General features: G+C 38.4%; 1 protein-coding gene across 4 annotated transcripts in view; it reads left to right on the top strand.

Moving 5' to 3' along the window:
• LOC125452515 (KH domain-containing, RNA-binding, signal transduction-associated protein 2-like) overlaps positions 1–24,398 on the top strand; it is a 507,520-nt gene that overhangs the window by 428,997 nt on the left and 54,125 nt on the right. For 2 of the 4 annotated variants that reach the window (XM_059645528.1, XM_059645529.1), the window contains 2 exons: positions 2,962–3,045; positions 5,099–5,154. In XM_059645528.1, coding sequence (XP_059501511.1) covers positions 2,962–3,045; positions 5,099–5,112 — 98 coding nt within the window. In that variant the 3' untranslated portion in view covers positions 5,113–5,154. Of the gene's footprint in view, positions 1–2,961; positions 3,125–5,098; positions 5,155–16,065; positions 16,307–24,398 lie in introns of all 4 variants that reach the window. The other 2 variants (XR_007247564.2, XR_007247568.2) reach the window with 2 other exon arrangements.

Raw genomic sequence — 24,398 nt, forward strand, 5'->3', positions numbered from 1 at the left:
AACATGTCGAAATAATAGTATGAGACAAAACGTTCAGTAATGTGTTAATGTAATGGTAAAACCACCAAACCCAAAAATCTTCATAATTAACAAAACAACATATTTCTTAAATCGAACAAATGGTGGCAATTAGTTCAGGCGGTGCGTTAATTTGAACTTTTGTTCAGACTGTCATATATGTGAATGAAAGAAGCAAGTTCAGTTTTGCCACACATGATAATGGCTGGGGAATTAAAGCGATGGAGAGAGTGAGAGTGTATAGACAGTCATGAGTTTTCAGACATGAGAAAGGGATTTTGTTTTACATTGAGGAAGCAGCTGTGTAAGTTAATAGTCATTTGCTCCATCCAGGGTGTTCCAATGAGAATAATTCCAAATGTTTAATGCACCAACCATGTAGACCAGTGAGTTGAACAGCCCCAGGCTCTGATTTCTCAATGTCACCACTAGTCAGGGATAGTGTTTGCACCTTGGATGCAATCATTCCAGGATTAGTATTAGTGCCAGAATTCGTCAAATCCTATTTTATTTTTCATTTTCAGACCATATACCAGTAAGAATGTTTTCCTTTTGCCCTTTTCAAAATAGCATGCAACATACTGCAATCTTACAACACTCCAGGCGCAAATCATGTTTAAAAATGTGGTTTATGGAGTGCCTTTCACTGATACATATTTGAATGCCACTGTCTACAAATTCCTTCATGAGCCAATGCATTGAATAGTATGTTAAGCAGTATTTTTTTTCTCTTAACTTCTCTTTGGTGTAGTCAAGTGGTGCAGTTTCAATACCATGGCTAAAAGTGGATATATATTTCAAAAAAATTAACTATCGTTATTAATCAAATTATCCAGTCCACAGCTCGGGAGAAATCCAATTTTAAGCAACAAAAAAATGACCTGTAAAAATCTAGTTCATTTAAAGTTATTTTGCTGTGCAGTAGTTAGTTTATAAACATACAGATTAACATGTGAACATACTAATTAAGAGCAAGAGTAGGCCACTCAACCCCTCAAGCCTGTTCTGCCATCAGGAAAATCATTTCTTATTTGATTACATTCCTGCCTATCCCCACAACCTTTCAACTCCTTTCTTTCAAGGATCTATCTACCTCTGCCATAAAAATACTCAGTGACTCTCTGCTACCCCCGTCTTTTGAGGAAGAGTTGCAAAGACTCATGACCTCTACGAAACAACCTCCTCATCTCTGTTTTAAATGGGTAATCCCTAATTTTCATACAGTTACATCTAGTACTAGATTCTCCCATAAGAGAAAACATACTTTTGATGACTACCCTTTAGATCTTCTAACTTTCAATCAAATCATGCCTGTTCTTCTAAACTCCAATAGGTACATGCCTAGCCTGCCTAAGATGTCCTCATTCATAGTTTCACAGTTTTCTTTTAAATTGTATTCAAAACCTGTTAAAATGCACCAATTAGGCCTGAATTTTCTTCTTTACAAAGTACTCACTATCTTCTGATTGGCATTGGGCTCAAACCTTTCAAATCCCCAGTGCTGCTGTGAGATTTCTGACCAGGTCTTCCAAGCCTGGCATCTACAGAAACAGAGAGAGAAGAGTCCCACCAGCATCCTCATTTCAGTGAAGTCACATCAGGAAGTAGACTGAACATTCCCCTTTCTTTTACAGCACTAGTTGAATGAACAAAAGGCCAGAGTAGTAGGTAAGTAGGCTCATCAGGTCACGTTGAGACCGACAGCGACACGTTGGGGCTGTCGGTCAGGTTGCAGGGGCAGTTGGGTACTAGTTAAGTCTGCCTGGGCAGCTAGAGTTGGGCGGTTGGAGGAATTGTCAGTTCAAGTTGGGAAGGGTAGTTAGCTGATGAAGGGATTTTCAGGGAATGGTTGGGAGAGATCAAGAAGGTAAGTGGGAGTCAGGAAGGGTAGTCTGATTCTGTCAGGTCAAGATAGGGTCACGGAGAAATCAGTTTACAGGCAGACGACAGTTCATGAGGGTCCATGTGGTGGAATGGGGTGGGTTTCAGGAGAGAGTCGAAGATGTTGCTGTGAATGAATGGAGGGTGTCAGTTACCGAGGGGTTAGATTGGGATTTTTCTGACCATTATTTCTTAAGTCACTTATGCAGGTAGGTACGTCAGAACTGTCTAAAGTCATATTCCTTAACTCAAAGTCAGACTTCTGTGGAGGACTGTGGGAGAATTTTCAGCTAATTCTGAATAAGTCAGTGCATCGGTATTTCCACAGATCACTGACATATGTCTTGGGTCTTCGAATTCATAGATCTGTGTCAGTTTTGTAATAAACAAAGAGAATGCTGCAGAAACTCTGCAGGTCTGGCAGCATTCATGGCAAGAAACAGAGTTAACATTTCAAGTCCAGTGTACTACCTCGTCAGAGACAATGCTGTGTCAGTTTTGTGTCAGCTTAATCTTTAGAGCCTCTACAAAGATTCAGAAGCAGGCATAACTAGCACAGACTCCCTGTGGTAAATAATTCTTCCTGGGTCATTGAGAATTTTATGGAAAAAAGAAGGTTTCTAACGTGGTGTTTATCTTTGAACTAAAATTACAGAAACCCAAATGTCATTTGCGGTTAGAATCCCACAACACGTCCACTGATTTCAGACAAATTGTGTAGAAAAGGAATGACAGCACAACAGAAAACCATGGCCTAGATTGCTAAATAGCTCCTCTATTAATATTGTAAACTTCTTTGCTGAATCTCCTCCATCACCAATTTATTGACACCTTACTCTTTGAAGGTTAAGTCTGTGTGAGTTAACACCACTCATTGTGTTTGCTGAAAAGAATGATAAACCTTTTTAATGGAATAATTCTCAACCATAACCTTTCCCCTGAAACCAGGAAGCATATGGGTGTGACTGATTAATGTATGCATTGTATTAACAGATGGAATGATCGTGTTTCGTTGGGTTTCCCTCTTTAATCAAGGTTTATTTTTTCTTTTCTGTCTGCAAGGTCAAGAAGAATGGGTTTCATCTCGGCCAAGTTTAAAGGCCCCAATCCTGAGGTCAAGAGGGACTTACAGAGAACACCCCTATGGTAGATATTGAAGGCAGCCCTTGTTGTACAATGACTACATGCGTGCCCAATGGTCAGCTTATGAACAACTACAAGACAAGTAATAGTTCATTTATTTTCTTGCCTAAGGATAGCTTCTCTCGGGTAACCCTTCTGCACCCTCCTTCTATTTCCTGAAACTTTGACGAAATGTTGGCTTTACTTTATGACAGGAACTTTGTAGAATGGACAAGTTAGTCCCCAGAACATGCAAAAGGGAAGCTGCTCCTTTTAATTGTTTTCTTTTATTGCTCTATGTGTAGAAATATGTTCAACTAGCATGAACTGGTGATAAGTTTAACATTTCCAAACCCACTTGGTAAAGGTTGACGCTTATTTAGGGACAATGGAAGACTGTGATAAAACTTTGTGTTGAAATAGGTGATAAACAAGTTGTAGATAAGTTGTTTTAACTTGTTTTCTTTTAATATTTGTCACTTTAAGATGTTCAATATTTAATTTGTAAAATTTAATTAAAAAATGATGTTTGATGGAATTGAAAACAATCAGCTATGTATGTAGCTAACTTTATTAAAGTGATCTGTTCGGTGTTTAAACTGTATGTGGTGATAAAATTGCATAAAGTTCCATGTGTAAGCTTAACTAAATAGGTGAGTTTAATTTGTCAAATACATTTGCCATAATTTGTCAATAAAGCTGAACACTTTTGTAAAAAACTAAAATTTGGAATTATTTTATTCTAGTTCTTAAATGACTGCCTCTTTTGTTCTGCAGGAAATGCCTAAACTGTTTGCTACAGTATAAACCAAAATGAACCCTTAGCTGTTTTTTTTTAAGAATTCGACACTGTGTAAGCATATAAAAGTTGTATTAACACCCAGCAGATGTAAATAACCTAAAAAGAAGTTAACATGCTAACCTGTTTTCGTCACTCATCGTTCGTAAACTTTAATGCAGAAAATGTTACATCAATAAATGGACATTAAACTATCCTATAAACGCAAAACTCTTAACTGACTTGTTTGTGTTAGCATGTCTCTCATGACAATGTAACGGAGATAAATGAGGTAAGATCTCTTCCCACTATAGACTGTCTAAATGCCTTGGACCGATGAATTCTCCTGCAGATTAAATGTCCCATCAACATGTGCGTATTACATGGAAACCCATTCTTGTCTCCACTCAAAACGAGGGCATTTAATGTATTATTGAGATGATAATAAATTGTCTTTGCCAGGAAATCATCACTGTCACTGCCCAATTGTTTGACATTCACCTTTAAAAGAACTTTATTTGTAATTTCCAGTGCTAATGTATCTGAATTTCACCGCTCGTGAAAGCAATTTAGAGGGGCTGATATTTCTTGTTGAGGCAATCAGACATGATGGCTGATTATTAAGAGAATATATCGCAGGACTCAAAGGATGACTAAACGTTAAACACCCTGCAAATACAAGGTAAAACTAATAGTAACTCTATAATTTTGCTGCATATACAACATTTATTTTAAATATTTACAGATGACGCAGTTACTGTCAGTTAAAAAAGTAAACCTTCCAAAATGTGATAAACATAGGGAATCTAGGTCATTAAAATGGCTAATTAGCAATAAATAATTACCACATCATTGTTTCTTTTCAATATATAACCCTGCTTCCGATAAACAAGACTAAAATGACCAATAATGGTAATAGAGCTCTTGCTAAAATCTCAATTGCGTAAACGTCATTGTAAAAAGGAAAGTGGAAAGCAATTAAGGGAGCAATCATTTTTAGGCTAATCAAAAGCACTATTGATCCTGATATACTTTAGTTTTTGTTAAATATTGAAACAATGGCATTTTTGTCCTTGCGAGTGGTTTACTTTTTTCATAGTAACGAGAATGTAAACAGATTATACAATTTGTGCAAATGAGTGTCTTGCAGCTGGAGTTGCATGCTAAGATGTACTTAGTAGCATATTTAATTTATTTGCATTATGGGGTGACACTTCTGTTTTACCAGTCTATAACATTTAAAGTGCAGACATGTTTTCCCCATTGCTGAAACTTATTTCTCTGTTTGTTCCTTTCCAGGTGTCTGGTGGTAGGTTAACCAGGAAAAAAAAAGCAGGACAAGCATTCAGGCTCAGGTAGGCAATGCAATACTGAGTGTAGGGTTAAAAATATCTCCAGCGTCATCAGTCAGATCACATTTTTATCTTGTATCATTTAGAATTTGTAAGCTTCTTTTACTTAATCAATTCAAGAATTGCAAGTGTTAATTTAGCCAAATTAACAGAATTATTTTAATCTATTGTATTTTTCTATTTTTCTTAATCTTCTGAGTTGCATTGTCAGAAAGAACAAAGCAAATATTTTATCCAGTGGTGATTTTATTCCATGTTTGTGGGCTACTTAACAGATTTGATGTACAGTCACATTGTCAGACCTAAAATCCAATTATGTTCTTTTAATTTTAAAAGGTGGTATTCTAGCCCCAGGTTAACCACAGCAGGGCATGTAGTGCTGGGAGGTGGTAGGATTAATTTTGGCGAAGACCCAGAAATAGACCATTCCGTCCTTCCAGTCTATACCAAAGGTTTTCTTTAGATATAAATCACACCTGAAATATATGTGAAATTAGGTTTCACGTTTATGCTCAAATTAATTTGCATGATTACAAACATGAAATGTTAATGGACTAACACAGACAGGAAGCTGCATAGAGTAGAATTAATAAAATGTGAGGCTGGATGAACACAGCAGGCCAAGCAGCATCTCAGGAGCACAAAAGCTTTTGTGCTCCTGAGATGCTGCTTGGCCTGCTGTGTTCATCCAGCCTCACATTTTATTATCTTGGAATCTCCAGCATCTGCAGTTCCCATTATCTCTGATAGAGTAGAATTACTTCTCTTTTTCCTTTCCATTGAACATTACCACTTGACATATTTAAAAATGGGCAGTTTGCTGCTGTATGATTCAGATGGCTGGAAATCAGTTTGTCACCAAAAAAATTCATTTTTAATCATATTCAGTCCTCCCCCAGCAAGCATTCTGATTTTTATATCAGTGAAAATTACTGTTCTTAGAAAAAACTGAATTGCATATGGTAGTATGTTATTGTCAGAAAAATGAAATACTTTGTGATAAGAAAATGCCTTTTAAACTTACTTAGAATGGCTAAGAAACCAACTGCAGTATGAAGAGCTTTCCTGAACTAGTACAACTGGCAGAATGTCACAATTTGGATCTGGGGACATGGCCAGTTTGGTGGGTGACTTCTGTACTGGTGGACTATAATTTGGACCAGTGTAATAGATGGAAGAAAGCTCTAAAACTCTACTGTCACTACTGATTAATATTGTGCACACGTTACACTGAAGTAACTCTAATGGATGTTGTGTACCTCAACCCCTGTTCCTCAGTGGCCACGTTTAATCTAACATAACTTCAAGGTTTGCGCAGTCTCTCATGCAAATCATCTGATGAAGACTCATGGTCTTCCATTCAATTGCAGCCAACTTGTGAAAACCTGGTCTGTTCCTCCACATTGCACATGGTTTGTGGTCTATATTTTTCTCTTAACTATGACTTTTGTACAGTCTCGGTATTCTTTGAAATCATTCTCATAATGTGTGGTAAAGGGTGAAACTATGATCATCTGTTGGAATTGCTTCAAAGCACAGACATTATTACCTCAGTTCACCAAAATTTACTTTTATGTCATAGATATGTTCTGCTTTGTTCTTTTCATGCCTTGCAGGATGACTGAGGAACATGATTCAATTGTCATAGCAAAGCAGTTCAGGCATGAAATGAATCAAGTTCTTTCCAATGGTGGCCTGGCCCATTCTAATTGATTATGGGAATTGTTGGCCTTGGTGTGGCCAAGACTAAAGACTGGACTCAATTCAAAATGAATGGATACATCATCATTATTTCCTGTGGCTGTTCTACTGGCTGAAGGGAGTACAACACTGTAGATTGTTTAAAGAACACACCCATAAATCAGGCCATTTTCTTAGATTCCGTATAATTCCCAATTTGCGTGCAGACTAATTTGCTGATGACTCTCCATTTATTGATGCTCAAATTTATCATGTTTTTTTGGAGCAAAGTTTCCTGGAATTAATGAACTGATTGATGGTGAAAGAATCTCTTCAGAGAAATTCAACAGTATTGGGTAGCTATAGATACTCCAAATATGCACTAATCTCAGGAAAGGGATATCTTCATCTGCTTTATAGGGAGTAGAGGCAGTCAGGTGGGATTCTGTGGAATTGGTCAAAGTTTGAGCTTTCATTGCAATTAAATAACTATCACATAAAATACAAACTAGAGCCAGGACTTGGCTGTTCTATCTCCCAAGCCTGCTCTGCCATTTGATAACATCATAGCAATTCTGTTTGTGGCTTCTACTTTTCTATCTATACCCTCAAAACCCTTTGACTCCCTTATCAATTAAGTATCTTTCTAACTCAGCCTTAATATACTCAACAACCTAGTCTCCACTGCCCTCTGGGATGACAACTCCGCACATCAATAGCTTTCTGAGAAAAATTTCCCCTCATCTCCGTTTTAAACGGGATGCCTTTTATATTTAAATGGATGTCTGAGTTCTAGTCTCTCTCATTAAGGGCAACATGCAGTAAGCATCCAGCATGTCAATGAATTTACAGGTTGAACTTACAGCATGGTTTGACTTTGATCTCCACAATCAGAACCTTTTTCCACATTTTGTTTGCTGGTTCAGTTTGTACACATTTGATTATTCCATCATTTTGTATTCAGTTGGCTGAAGTCCAGCCATTCTCATTACCACTTGCTATGAGCTACAGAGGCTTTATGTGGCTTCACAATGACCTCAGAGCTTTTTCCGATTATTCATCACCTGAAATAAAACCTGGAGTCCTACTCATTTTTTTAGTCCCCCATAACCTCTCCCATAGTGATCAGAACCATTGTCTTTGTTGTCCTGCAAACTTGTAAGGGCAAATACCTGCCTTATTTTGCAGAAACAAATCCACTTACTGAGAAGGTGATGGCCTAGTGGTATTGTCGCTGGCTGTTAATCCTGAGATCCCAGTAAAGGACTGGGGACCCAGGTCCAAAACTCACTACAGCAGATGATGAAATTTGAATTCAACAAAAACACAATCTGGAATTTAGAGTCAGAGAGTGGTACAGCTTGGAAACAGTCCCTTCTATCCAACTCATCCATGCAGACCAGATGTCCTCTACAAATCTAGTGCCATTGGCCCATATCACTCTAAACCTTCCTATTCATGCATCCATCCAGATGCCTTTTACATGTTCTAATTGTACCAACTTCCACCACTTCGTCTGGCAGTCCATTCCATATACACACCACGGATGAAAAATTGCCCCCTTGGTCCCTTTTAAATCTTTCCACTGTTCTCTGAAACCTGTGTCCTCTGCTTTTGGACCCGCCCCCCCCACCCCAGGCTATTCACCCTATCCGTGCCCTCATGATTATATAAACCTCTATAAGTTCACTCCAAAGGCTCTGATGCACCAGGGTAGACAGCCCCAGTCTATTTAGTCTTGCCCTATAGCTCAAACCTTCCACCCCGGGCATGAACATTGTAAATCTTTTCTGAACCATTTCAAGTTTCACAACTTCTTTAGTAAAGCATGGAGACCAGAATTCCACACAGTATTCCAAAAGTGGCCTAATTAAGGCCTGTATAACCACAACATGACCTCCCAATTCCTATACTCAATACACTGACCAATAAAGGTAAGCATAGCGTATGCCTTCTTCACTATCCCGACTACCTGGGACTCTACTTTCAAGGAACAATGAAACTGCACTCCAAGGTCTCTTTGTTCACCACACTCCCAGGACCTTACCATTAAGTGTATAATTCCTGCCCTGATTTTCCTTTCCAAAATACACCATCTCACATTTTTCTATATTAAACTCCACCTGCCTCTCCTTGGTCCAGTGATGACCATGAATCTATTGCTGATTGTCCAAAAATCTCATCTGGTTCGTTTATGTCATTTAGGGAAGGAAACTACCATCCTTACTTGGCCTGGCTTATATGTGACTCCAGACCCACAGCAATGTGATTGCCTCTAAATAAAACTTCCTTCCATTCAGATTACTATTTTCTCCCACATAAAGCCTCCATAACCCATGGCAAGTGCTAATGAGTATGGCTGAACTGCAGCTGTCTGAACACAAAGTGATAGAAAAATCAAATGAGTAAAAACCAAACCTATAACCAAAATAGGGAAAAGGCTTAGGATTGGGGGAACTAAATTCAGACTTCTTTGCAGAACCCCTGTGTTCAATCCACAGACATGGCCATGTGATTTATTTCATTTCTCCTCCATTTTCTCATTCTGACCTTTCCATCCTTAGCCTGCAAGGAAGATCGCTTCATCCTCCAACTTAGCTCAGTAAGGCTTTCACAATTCTACACTGAGTTCAAGAGCTCCAGATCATGACCTCTGCTTCCATTTTATTTCTTCCATCACTCATTTGGGTTCTTTTAATCTCATATCCTTCTTTTCTCTTTCAGTCTGCATTTGGACAGCTACTACCAAGCCATTCACACCTCAACTGGACACCTCTTTGTTTCTTAACCACGTTCATTACATGATAAAAAATTAAGAGTAATCTTTCTTGCCCTTCTCTTCTCCTCCCATCACTGATCTCCCTTCTGTTCTTCTTTCTCCCTCATCTCCCCGTCGTTCCCCTTGGGTAAAATCTATTACATTTCTGACTTACCTCAATTCCGATGAAATATTTACCCTATTTCTTTCCCCACGGAGAATTTCCAGTATTTTTATTTCAGATCTCCCTCATCTGCTGTTCTTAGGTTTTGTTTTGCTAGGATACTGCCTGGTGATGAGGAAACAAATAACATGAAAGTGTTACGTGGATAATGTGGTAAGATTGACAGATGTTTGATCAGCCGTGATGGTATTAAATGGCAGAACAGGCTCATTGGGCTGAATGGACTCTCCTGTTCCTTAACACAGATGCAAACTGGAGACAGTAGCATGGTAGTAATGCAACTGAACAAGTATTTAGATGCCCAAGCTGATGCCCTGGATAGATGGCAGTCAGAAAAAAACTTTACATTCACTTTACAAAAACTGGAATCAGTATGTTGACTATTAAACTATCACTGATATTCATAAAAATCCATTTGGCTCACAGAAATCTTCAATTCTGAAATAAAGACAGAAAATGTTCTTTCTTTTTGTCCAACCATGTTTTTATGCAGCTGTGGTTAAACTTCCTCCCCTTTACATTCTAGTTTTCCAAGTATATTCCAGGTGCAAAGACTTACATTCCATTAGTCGTTTGGGCATTGAGTGTCACGTTTTAAGAGTCAGTGCACTTAAGCATCCAAAATTCCTCTTCCTCACTTTTCACTCTTAAGTAACATATGGATCACTATTTTCATTGGTTAAAATTGAATGAAGTCACATTCAACTGCAGTGAAATCCATCTGCCACAGTTTTGCCCACTCAAAGTAGCACTGTCCCTCTATAATGTTATACTCCCGCAACATTGAGTATACCGCCAGTCTTTTGTTGTGAGTGAACTAGGATAGAAGAATCTCTACATGTTAGCTACCTAATTCATTAGTGAATAAAATAAGTAGTTAAACCCCCCACCCCACCCCAGCCTCCAAGACAATTCCCCATGTGACACCTAGTTACATTTCAAACAGTTTTAGTACATCTCCATTATTCCAGCTCTGAGGCTCCTGCTTCATGCCCCATCCCCCTTCAAGTCATTAAATTCCCTTCAATTTCATGTGCTTTAATTTGAGTTAACAGTCTGTTATGTGTAAATTTATTGAACGCCTCCTGGAAGTTCACATAAATGACGTCTGTAAATACTACTGGCCCAGAACTTCAGCCACCTCTTCAAAATGAATTCAACAAAATTTGATAGACATGACCTGCCCTTTAGAAATCAATTTTTGGTAGTGTCTTATCAGCTCGAATTTCTCTAAGTGCTCAGCCACTCTGTTCTTAATTAAAGATTCTAATAAGCTCCCCACAGCAAACATTGGATTAATAGGTCCACAATTTCCTGCTTTCCCTCACCTTTAGACAACCTGAGTCATCAAAAGAGGAAGCAGTCAATCAACTCCTCCATTTTTGTTCATTTGACATTCTGCACAATAGAATGTTTTGAACCTTTTTTTACTTTATTCCTTCATTAGCCTTGCTGGCAAGACGAGCATTTGTTGTCCAGCCTGCATTGTGTCAAACTGAGTAACATGCTGGCACTATTTCAGAGGGAAATTAGTGCCAATTACATTGCTGTTACTTATCTCCTTCCTTTGACTTTATGGCTTTATATAAATACAAAGTAGTGGGAAAGTGGACTTTGAGAACCCATGGGGTAGTTGAGGCAAATAATATCTATTCATATATTCATAATATGTGTGTCACTGCAATGGTAGCATTTATTGTCCATTCCTAATTGCCCTTCAATGAAATGGCTTGCTAGGTCATTTCACAGGACAGTTAGCCATATTAAGAGTTAACCAAACGGTTTGAGTCAGGAGTCATGTGTAGACCACATGGCCACAGATTTTCTCCCCTAAAAGGCAACCAAGTGGATTTGTCTCGATAATAATTTAATGCTTATTATCAGTGAGACTAAGCTTTTAATTTGAGATTTTACTAATTGAATTAAAATTTCGCCCACCTCACTGGTGGAATTTGACCGCATGTCTCCACAGTATGAGACTGTGATATTGCCATTTAGATACTTTATCTCTGCCAGCACTTACTATGATCAGTTTTAATAAAAGGAATGATTGCAAGAGTGAACTTGTGCTTATATAACACCTTTCACTACCAGAGAACACCCCAACGTGCTTTGAATTTTGCCACTGTTGTGCTGGATTAAGCATTTAAATCTCAACACGTTTAGTTTAAAATTGAGATTACTACTCACAAAAGTTATAGCTAACACAACCACAGGTGTCCTTAACTTACAGGTCATCCAGTTAAACAGCACAACTCCTAATTCTTGTTCCAACTCTGAAAAACATACATAATCATCTCATTCTCCATGGGCCTTAACTTGCAAGTATAAAATTTTAAAGCCTAGGTTCAAGTCCCACCTACTCCGTAGTGTGTAATAACATCTCTGAATTGTTGATTAGAAAATATCTATAATTTTAAAATCATCCTTTTAGATACAGCATTCCAGATGATGCAGCCTGCTGCAAAGCAGTATTTATGCTATGTCCATTGCCACAGTTTTATTTTTTGGCAACTGCACAGAGAATTAGAGGAACTTCCGCGGGTAAAAGTTTGAGGTAAGAATGCAGCAAGTACACTGAAGGCACAGAGCAACTTGCAGAATCAGAAGAAGCCCTAAAAAGTATTTTCGAACAGGTAAATTGATTGAGCACAGATATCAATAAGACAGAAACAATGGTAGTTAGAAGGAATACATCAAAAGAAACTGGTGTGAAGATTGAGATGGATGGTGTCACACTGAGCCAAAAAGATAGGTTTTTCTATTTGGAACAGATGAGAACAGAAGATGGCCAATGTAATTCACAGTTTAGAAAGAGAGACACAGCCAGGGAAGTGTTAACCACAAGAAAATTCAAACTTGAAACAAGAAAAAAACTCCTAAGCTGCAGAATCTATCCACTTTTCCCGTATATCTCAGGAATTTGGACAAAAAATAAAGATCAATGTAAGAATATCAAAACCTTTGAAATGTCAGTGTAATACCTGTATTACAGATGTCCTATCAAATCGTGAGAAATAAAGACAGCTCTTGAATTTGCAAGAATAAAAAAAGTCTAAAAGATGGCATTCAGAAAAGCAATGTCAGTGTTTCAACTGATTGATCAGAGCTGAATAGCTGCAGAAATTTTGACTGTAAGGCAAAGTGGAGGCAGCAGCTAGAGGGGTCAAACTGGGTGTAATTGGATGGTGGATATCACAACGTGATTACAGATGGGCTATAAATGAAAGACAGATAAGCATAGCAAAACATGGTAACAGATTACCTGGGTAGAAGTAGTGACTAGTAGCAGTTTAAATGAATCCTCCAGTACCAACACATCTGGAAGCTGCTCTTGCTATCTATGTTATCAAAACCTGTCATAATTTTGAACACTTCTATTAAATACTCCCTTAACCACCAATGCTTTAAGGAGACCAACTCCAATTTCTCTAGTCCCTGCACAAAATTAAGTCCCTCATCCATTCTAGTAAATTAGCTCTGCAACTTCCCAGGGTCTTAATGTAATTCCTCCTAATGTATGGTGTTCAGAATTGGATGTAGAACACAAGCCTAATCAGTGATTCATAATCATTCAGCAGAAGGGACCCACTTCTTTTGAGTTGAGATTAGCATGGCTGACAGTTCCTATTTTGCCTCTGAGATAGCGGCATTAGACCCCACACATGCAAACACAGAGATACCTAAGTGAAGGGAGAGCATTGAGTGACTGAAGATGTGGTATTGACATGAGGTTTAAGATACGTGGAAGCCGGAAGATGATTACCAAATAGACATTTTGGGTTTTTCTTCGCCTGAGTGCTGAAAATGAAGGATCAAAGAATTTGACGCATTTGATTAATTTTCTCTTGATTGTTAACATTATGTCACAGGAAATTTCCTTTATAGTATAAGAATGTAATTTTTTCTCATTATAAATTGGTGTTCCAAGATAGTAAACTTATGGGTAATAAATAGGAACTTTATAATTCTTAAATGGTAGCAAACTTTAACTGATTTTAAGTAAGATGGAGGGTAAAGTGTTAACAGAAGATATTTTTGCTGGAGTGTCTCTGAGGTATGTTGAATTCAAGCCTACTCTCAGTGCTTGGTGTATCAGCTAAAGGTATACATTTTATTTAGTTCTACAATCAAGTGTGGGATTTCATGGAAGATTCACCACAGGAGATTTTATTTTAATTACTTCTAGGCTAGTCACTATGAATGCAGATAAAAGTGCTTTTCAGTATGTTTGCCCACCAGAGCTTTCAAGGTCTTCAAACATTTATGCAATTCTTCAATGAACCCCTGGGCATATTTGTTTTGAGTTGAAGTGTCGGAGTAGTGGGTAGAACATTGTGAATCACTAGAAACTCATTAAAAGAAGACAGTTCTTCATTTTCAGGTAAATATGCAGTTAATGCTATTGTACTTAGTGAATGGTAATTTTGTGCTGATTCAGGATATGGTTTGTGCATCTCTGCCATATAAGATCATTTAGTTTGTCGTACAGATTTTCTGGCTGCTGTACATAAATTTATAGAAAGCCTTTACTGACACTAATTACTAATGGCTCATGTAGAGTGTAAACACTGGCATAGACAAGTTGAACTAGCTGACCTACTTCTGTGATGTAACCTCCTAAAATACAATTCAAAGATGTAAAATTGGTCACGCCATTGAAGGAATCTCTTTACTTTGTGTCCAGTGGCAGATTCTGGCTGAGGTCAGCATTTTCAGTTTCTTAAATGAGTTAAATGAAAAACAGTTCATGCATAATCATTATATTTAACCTTCAGTGATATTGTTCCAAAAATAGTGAAGATTTTTCCAAAAATGGTGAAAATCTGACTGATATCCAACTTGAAGATATCAATGCAATACTAGGCTGCTGTATGTTGTAAACTGAGTATGCGGAATTTGTTACAACTGAAGCTTGAGGATTGACCTGATTCCTCTCCCAGGCTCACTCCTCCACTGGTCAAAACAGTGTTTGTACTTAACCAGGGTGGTGATAAGGCCTATCATAATTGAACTCATATGGTATTAGGTTTAGGATTAATAATAAATTTCAGCGCCAGGGCATTGAATCTCCTTCCATCATTTTCATATTGTGTCCAATTCTTTCCACAGGAGCCCATACTTAGTCTCAGTCCTCATGTATATTTAAGGCTGAAATAGATAGATTTTTAATCAGTAGCAAAATCCAGGGTTAGAAGTAAAATGTAGAAAAGTAGATATGAGGAACATTGGATCAACTATGATCCACTTCAATGGTGGAGCAAGTTCAGGAAGCTGAATGATCTATTACCTGTGAGGCTGGATGAACACAGCAGGCCAAGCAGCATCTCAGGAGCACAAAAGCTGACGTTTCGGGCCTAGACCCTTCATCAGAGAGGGTCAGCAGGTCAAATAATTCTCTCTGAAGGGTCTAGGCCCGAAACATCAGCTTTTGTGCTCCTGAGATGCTGCTTGGCCTGCTGTGTTCATCCAGCCTCACATTTTGTCATCTTGGATTCTCCAGCATCTGCAGTTCCCATTATCTCTGATCTATTACCTGTTCCTGTTTTTAAGGTCTTAAAGTCATATCCACACCAATTTGCTGCACAGACCCTGTTGCCTTTTCAGCTGTCCAGCTAAACAGTCCTTTTCTCCATGGAATTTGATACTGTCTCTAATTCCAATTAACTGTGATTCAGAATCTGTTCTTCAGTGATCATTGAACTGTTTTTGAATGACTTACTGAAAACCTCACAGCAAGCGTGCCACTATTGCCTGGTGCTGTTGAATGAAATTAACATTTTGGAGCCATCAAACATTGTGGACTTGAATACAGAAACTGCTTTTGACTGACTATCCTTTGAATTTACAATGTTCACCCAATGCTGGCTCTGGCAGCACAAAAATACATTTAAGAAGGAATTAATCCCAATTTCCTAAAGAGGAACTTGTCGTTGAAGCAGATATCAAAGAAGGGAATTATTTGAGATAACAAAGTGTGGAGCTGGCTGAACACAGCAGGCCAAGCAGCATCTCAGAGGCACAAAAGCTGACGTTTCGGGCCTAGACCCTTCAGAGAGAATTATTTGACCTGCTGTACCTGTATTAGCTCTTTGAAAAAGTAAATCCTCTGAGTACCACTCCTCTGTGTTTTCCCCATGGGCATGCCAGTCTTTCATTTTTGATTATATATCTAATTCACCTTTTCAGGTTGTTTTGGAATCTGCTTCCACCTCCCTTTCAAGCAGCACATTACCGATCATAACAACTACTGTTTTGATGTATTAAAAAATTCTCCTCTTCTACTCCCTAGATATTTTTGCTAATGGATGCTCTTTCCCTAACTAAGTGGTTCCTGGCAGATAGGAAGAACTGCAGATGCTGGAGTCAAAGACAACGCTTCTTCGGAAGGACCTGATCCAAAACGTAAACTTTCCTGCTTCTCTGCCGTGTCCCTCTAGCCGCACACTGTGTAGTTTCTGGCAGATGAAATGATGGCCAATTCTGAAAGTATGGAAGAGAATATTTTCTCTAACTTTTGTTCCTTCAGTGAAGTAAGTGCATCAGTGAATGTGCCAATGCCTGTTCCCAGTACTGCAAACTTTATTTTATCTGGCACCTTATGAACCAGCACTCTCAATAACACGGCAAATATTATATACCTCAAATACCATAATGTTTACTGAATTGTTCTGCCCTTTATTATTATGGTGTTTTAATAATTTACCTCAATTTAAATATACTTGGTGTTCAATCAAATGGCCACACAAAATATCAACAGTTGATTCAGTTTTTTGCCAATTTCTCCTCAAATACCACAATCTATGCAATGTCCGAGTAAGTCACTTGAAGGTTCAAGTGAGAAGGTTCGGTAGGTTTTATTCAAGGCAAAGTTGCATTACTATTTAAGTGACTTATGTAGTAAACAAAATATGACAGCGATGTGTATGCCCCCTGCAATAGGTTTCTAGTGCTTAGTGGCTTTACATTAATTATGTGGACCTCTAGATTATCCAGAATATTTGATCAACAGGCATACTCCTGGTCCCATAGTTGCCAGTTTATGAATGTTTGCTGTGCTACTTTTCACTGCAAGTTTCAAACAAGATTTGTGGTGTGCTGAATTATCCGCCTCATTTAGTAGCAATTTACCTTTTGGGTAAGATATTAAACCCAAGTCTAGTCTGCTGTCTCAATTGGACATAAAAGATCCCTACTGACTGGCAAGGTGGGTCAGTGGTTAGCACTACTGCCTCACAACACCAGGGACCTGAGTTCGATTCCACCCTTGGGTGACTGTCTGTGCAGAGTTTAGACATTCTCCCTGTGCCTATGAGGGTTTTCACCAGGTGCTCCAGTTTCGTCCCACAGTCCAGAGGTGTGCAGGTTAGGTGGATTGGCCATGCAATTTATCCATTGTGCCCAGGGATGGGTGGACTAGGTGATTTAGCCATGGGAGATGCAGAGTTACAGGGGTAGGGTGGGATTGTCTTCAGAGGATCAGTGTGATCTTAATGGGTCGAATGGCCTACTTCTACACTGTAGGGATTCTACGATTTCAAATAAGCATGGTGGAGTTATCACAGTAACCTAGCCAATATATTTATCTATCAATCCACATCACAAAAACAGATTATCTGGTCATGGCCATTTTGCTATTTCTGGGCTCTTACTCTGTGTAAGTTGGTTGTCGAGTTTCCTACATTACAACAGTGACTACTTTTCAAAATTACATAATTGGATGTAAATTAGTTTGCCATACCCCAAAGTTCTGAAAAGTCCTATATGCATGCATGTGCTTTCTTTCAAATCAATTTCAGTCAAAATATATTTGAAGTCAAATTCAGACATTCAAGTGTTCTGAGTTTTGGAAAATGATTGTGAAATCAAGCAGGGACTTACTGAATATGTCATTTCATTTTTACCGTTTCATGCCACCCATCTGCCCCTTTAACAGCAACTTTTCAGTGTGATGTTAACGTACAAAATATTAGACATGTTTTGCAATGAATACTGCTGTCTTCTGGTCATTGCCAGACAGCATTATACAACATTAAGTTATGTCTTAAACATGCTTTTTAATTTACTTTTTAAAAAAAAATCTATAAATAAAAAAGGCAGATCCAGTTAGAATCACTACAAATAAAATCAGCTTGGTAATATGCTCAGAATTGCATTGTCCGCTTATGTCTACTTGTCGGGAATACAGTAGATTTATTGAATACCCCAGTATATATTCTCTTTATTAATCCATAGTTAACGATCATACTTGGTTTCAATTGGATTTTACATATTACATAAGCCGTGATTTTGTTTCTTGACTGTTATCCACTCATGTTAATTAACTTGATTCTGTTTGTATATTTCTTCTGAATTTATATTGTTGTGATCTCAGCTACTGTTATTTTTGGACAAGTCAGATCCAAGACTGAAATCTGGCTGGATAGATCACCTCTTTTTCTCAAATTAGCAAAGTGGTCTTTTAGTTAAAAACAAGTATGCAATGCTGCAGATCTGGTTTTAACAATAGAAGTTTGCTACACAAAAGATACAATGAACCCAGCTGTTTATATATAACAGTTTAAAAACATTTTAAAAACTTAGTAGAAAAACAATAGCACCTCTTTGCAATACTCTAGTAAGATTTCCCTTCTCTATTACATTTATCGGTTTGACTTAACTTTGTTTTAAATTCCCAGTCTTCAAAGTTTGATAGTCTCATGAGTATTCACACAATTGAGCGTAGACTTTTTCAGGTTCTAACCAACGCGTCTAGTCTAGAATTTTCAAACTAAAAGTCTTGTACAGAGATAAGCTAATTCCTAATTTTTATGAACTTCTTCCTCTAGGAGAAACTGTTTCATGTATCTGGTTTCAACCAGGACATCTGTGAACTGAAGCCAAAAACTTGGCAAGCTATGGGTGCTTTGCCTAATCCTGATCCTTCTAAGTGAAAACCAGAAAAAAAAGCTCTTTAATATTTATTCTGTTCTCTTGTAAAACTCTCTGAAAGCAAACTAATTCCAATGAAAATTCCAAGGATTCTCTTTCTCTTATACTGCATTTTTTAAAAACTTGAAACATTTTTAAGTTGATCATTACTTCCAAAGAAACACACACTCCAAAACTCTCATGCCACTACTTAAGAATCCAAACTCCAAAATACATTAGATTAAAACGTACATAAATCATACTTTGCCCCAAAGAAGAATAAAAATATATCTATGAGAGGCATATTTGTTAGCTATCAAAATTTATATTAACATTACTTGTATGTCATATGATTAGTCGTAACCTGCTGACATTAGACATACTATGAGTTGCACAGCAATCATATGTCATGTAAGCACCACAGCACTTGCTACAACATTTTATTTTCCTGGCATATAAACAATTTTCAAATGATGCAGGTTGAGAATTAAGCTTCACTAGAATGATTATAAGTCTTTGTAAGTCCAAGGAAATCAAGTTCCATAAAAATGACAAAATCTTCCACAATTTTGGTGATGTATATTCCAAAATAATGTGGAGCCAACTCAAGTTTCAATGTTTTCATCTCAATTGTTGGCTGTATTTGCTGACGTGCAGTCAGTTTCTTTGAAAAATAACTGACAAGATAATCGATCCCTGCTTTATCATCTTACAGAAATCACCTCCCACATTGATATTGCAGGCATCAACAGCCAGTTTCAATGATTTCTCATAACTCGATGCAGCTAAAACTGGCATGGTTGTCAGCACAGCTTTCATATTTCCAAATGCACTCTGACAGTCCTGTATCCATTCAAACTTTCTACCTTTCTTCAACAAATTCATTAAAGGTGCATTGACAACAGCGAAGGTCAGGGCAAATTTGTCTTGAAACAATTTGTGCCAAGAAATGCAAAATTTCACGTTTTGTCCTAGGCTTGGGAAAATCCAAAACAGTCCTTACTTTCAATTCTCTAGATATTACTTGGTTTTGCCCCACAGTGTGCTCCAAATCAGCCACCTTTGCCTCAGTGATTTTGTCTTTAGCTAGATTTGTAACCAAATTGCCTTTCTGCAGCTGATTCAACAATTTAGTCAAGTAGTGTTATTGTTCATCCTGAGTTTGGCTAAAAACAACTAAATCTTTGAAGTGCACAATATAATTATGGTCCTTCAACTACTTTGTTGGTGAATCATGGAATTTTGTTACTTCATTTTCCATCCCAAACAGCATGACTTTGCAATGATAAAGTCATTCTGATATTCCAAAAGTGGATATTTCTCAGGTTCTATCTGTCAGTTCATGGGTGTCCAATTCATTTAATGCATCTTTTGAAATTTGGAATAGGATATGAGTTTTAATTTTTTTACCATGTTACTTTTGCAGAAATAGTACAGAATCTTTGTGACCACTTTATCTCTTTCCTCTGTGGAGAGAAAGCAGAGTTAATGTTTTGGGTCCTGTAACCTTTCTTCAGGACTCTGTTCAGAACTGTTATCTGAAGAAGGGTCGCTGAAGTGAAAATGATAATTCTGCTTTCTCTTCACAGATGCTGCCAGACCTGCTGAGTTTTTCTAGCAATTTCTGATTTTGTTTCTGATTTCCAGCATCCATAGTTCTTTCATTTATTTTATCTCTTTCCTCACATGAGCTCCTCTCTCTAAATTGCGTATATGATGTTGTTGTTGGTAATGTAGCTCCTATTTTGGGATCATGATCAGCCAAAACTGTTTTTTTCCTTTCCGATTCCCAAATGACATGATTTCATACCAGCGTTTTAGTGACTTTGAGAGTTTTCTGAAAGATAAACATAATGTCGTGTGAACTTTTAAGAGTCTAATTGTGACCATTAAACTATTGTTGATTGTCAGAGAAACCCAACTAGTTCAATAATGTCCTTTATGGAAGGAAACTGCCATCCTTACCTGGTCTAGCCTACCTGTGACTCCAGAGCCAGAGCAATGTGGTTGACTCTGAACTGCCCTCTGGGCAATTAGGAATGGGCAATAAATGCTGTGCCTACCAGTGATACTCACATCCTGTGAATGAATTTTTAAAAAGAAACTCCATATCATCCAACCTGATAGTTTGAGGTTCAATCTTTCAATTCTCAATTTCTGATTCATTCTCCAATATGTTCAAGTCTTCAATTATATTTCAATTTCACTTTCTATTTCATTTTCTACCATAAGTACCCTTTTCTCATGACTTATTCTTCACCCCGACATAATATCTCTATAAAATGTTAATATAATTCACTCACTGAATGAAGTACTCACTGCATTAGTCTTGAGCTTCTTTGTGATTGATAAGGTCCAGCTAACCTGGCTTTTAATAGTTTCCCAGAGATATGTAACATCTTGATTCTAGTGACAATATTTCAAACCTCAGCTATTTATTCACTTCTAATTTTCAATGATTGTTGAGCAGCTTTCAAATGTTTTTTAACATTGGGAGAGATATCTCACAGACCAGTAAAGGAGCAGCCAAACACCGTCACATTCACAGAGTCATACATTACAGAGAACACCCCAGACACCACCATCACCATCCCTGAATATGTCCTGTCTCACCAGCAGGTCAGACTCAGCAGAAGTGGTAGACAGTCAGGAGGGAGTTGCCCTCTGAGTCCTCGACATTGACTCCTCACCTCATGAAGCCTCATGGCTTCAGATTAAACATGAGCAATGAAACTTCCTGTTGGCTACCATGTATCATCCACCCTTAGGCTGATGAATCAGTACTCCTTCATGTTGAACGATCCTTGTACGAAGCACTGAGGGTGGCATTGGGGCAAAAATGTTCTCTGGATGGGGATTTTAATGTCCACCACCAAGAGCGGCTCGGCAGCAGTACAACAGAATGAGCTGGTCGGGTCCTAAAGGAGATAGTTGCTAGACTGGGTCTGCAGCAGGCAGTGAGGGGACCAACAAAAGGGAAAAACATACTTGACATCATCCTTACTAAACTACCAGCTGCAGATATATCTGCCCATGACTGTATCGGTAAAAGTGACCATCACAGAGTCCTTCAGCAGACAAGCTCCTGTTCTCATGTTAAGAATACCCTCCATTGTTTTCTGTGACACTATCACCATGCAAAATGAGACAGAATTTGAACAAATTTAGCAACTCAAGACTGACCATCCATGAGGTGTCGTGGGCCAACAACAGCAGCAGATTTGTACTCCTGCACAATCTGCACCCTAATGGCCCGGCATGTCCCCCACTCAGCCATTGCTATCAAGCCAGGGGATCAACACTGGTTCAATGGAGAATGCAAGAGACCATGCCAAGAGCAGCACCAGGCATACCCAAAATGAATAGTCCACCTTGTGAAGCTTCTAAACTGGACTACTTACAGTAGGAGCATAAGCAGCAAGTGATCAACAGAGCTAGGTGATCCCCCAATCAATGGATCAGATGTAAACTCTGCAGTCCTGCCACATCCAGTCATAAATGGCAGTAGACAATTATATAACTCACTGGAGGAACAAGCTCTATAAATATCCCATCCTCAATGATTGAAAACATCAGTGCAAAATATATGACTGAAGAACTCTCGGCAATCTTCAGCAAGATTCCTGCAGGAATGCCTCAGGAAGGTCCCCTAGACCCAAGCGTCTTCAACTGCTTCCTCGATGACCTTTCCTCCATTATAAGGTCAGAAGTGGAGAAGTTGATGATTACACAATGTTCAGCACCATTTATCACTCCTCAGATACTGAAACAGCCCACGTTCAAATATAACAATCCTGGACAATATCCAGGCTTGGGCCAAGAAGTGGCAAGTTACAACCTTACTACACAAACTTCCAGCAATGATTATCTCTAATATAAAGCAATCTAACCACTGTTCCTTGAAATTCAATAATGTTACTTTCACTGAATCCCCCACTATCTACATCCTGGGGATTACCATTAACCAGAAATTCAACTGAACTTGTTTTAAACGGTCCTGTCACCTCATGCTATGTATTAGTTCAAATCCTGCAGACACATTATTACTGCCCCTAATCCGAAATGGTGATAAAGGAGTTCCCTTGCCCAATCATTAGGACATTCTTGACAATAAGCTATAATCATGGTCTTCGAATTTTACTGAGATAACAAGGTGTAGAGCTGAATGAACACAGCAGGACAAGCAGCATCAGAGGAGCAGGAAGGCTGATGTTTTGAGCCTAGACCCTTCTTCAGGTTTGATCATGCATTTTTGGTGACCCTTTCTGAAGAATGGTCTAGGCCTGAAACGTCAGATTTCCTGTCCCTCTGATGCTGCTTGGCCTGCTGTGTTCATCCAGGTCTACAACTTGTTATCTCAGATTCTCCAGCATCTGCAGTTCCTACCACCCCTTCGATTTTTACTGCCATCTTTCTTGTGCACTTTAAGATAGCAGATGTTGAATGAAAGATGTAAATTGTTTTATTCTGAAACTAGTCATCAGTTCTTTGACTTTACAATATAAGATTTGAACTTTCAATTTGATTGACTTTCTTCAGTTAATCCATACCTTGTCAAAAGCTGAACTAATTTTCCATGCCATTTTTGTGGCAATTTTTCCTCAAAATATTACTTGACAGAATCTTGTTGAAACATCTACAAGTGTTAAAAAATACTGATTCCAGCTCCTTGCTTTAGGTAGGAGTACCACACCTTCTATTATGACTCTGCTAAATGATCCTCTGAAAGCTGGTATCAAATTTAAAGTTTGGGATTTTTCCACTACCTGACAAGCATAGCGTGCCAATCAAAATTTGACCACATTTTTGTACAATCCCGACCAATAAAAGTATGTTACTCTTTAATAATAATTAATATTTCAGCCTGTGTTTTCTTAATAAACAAGTAATTATAAGATTTGTATTGGATGACTGATTTCATAATGTAACATTTTCGCAATGGGGTGTGTTAAATGAAAAGATTGACAGCCCCAAGTGGTTATAGAATAAAAACGTTGGTTTTCATAAGAGAGTCAGTATTTAGTTTTTGTTAATTTACTCTAGGGAATGACTATTGTGGACTGGGCTGACATATTATAAATCCCTTACTGCTGTTCAGAAGCAATGGTGATTTATTCTGACAGAGTGGTATGTGGCTTGGAGGGGAACTTTTCGTTGGTGGTGTTCCCATTCTGTCACTGAGCATTGGCGGTGGAGGGTGTGAGTGTTGAAGATAATGGATGGGGAACCAATTAAGTGGGCTGCTTTGTCCTGGATCATACTTCTTGTGTAATGTTGAAGTTGTAGAGTACTCCTTCGTACTCCTGAGTTGTGCCTTGGGGGACAGGCTTTGAGAAGTTAGGTGGAGTTGCTTAAATCATAGAATCCCTACAGTGTGGAAGCAGGCCATTTGACCCATCAAATCTACATTGACTCTCCAAACAGCAGCCCACCCAGACCTACACCATCCCTGTAACCCTGCATTTCCCATGGCCAATCCACCTAACCTGCACATTTTAGGACTATCAGAGGAAATCCTCACAGAAACAGGGAGAATTACAAACTCCTTACAGCGAATCACTAAGGGTGGAATTGAACTTGGGTCCCTGGCACTGTGAGGCAGCAGTGCTAACCACTGAGCCATCCCACATGCTGCAGCATTCCAGCCTCTGATCTGCTCTTGTAGTCACAGTATTTACTTGGTGGGTCCAGTTGAGTTTCTGGTGACTCCCAAGA

The sequence above is a fragment of the Stegostoma tigrinum genome, chromosome 4, assembly GCF_030684315.1.
Source record: "Stegostoma tigrinum isolate sSteTig4 chromosome 4, sSteTig4.hap1, whole genome shotgun sequence".
In the NCBI taxonomy this organism is placed as follows: domain Eukaryota; kingdom Metazoa; phylum Chordata; class Chondrichthyes; order Orectolobiformes; family Stegostomatidae; genus Stegostoma; species Stegostoma tigrinum.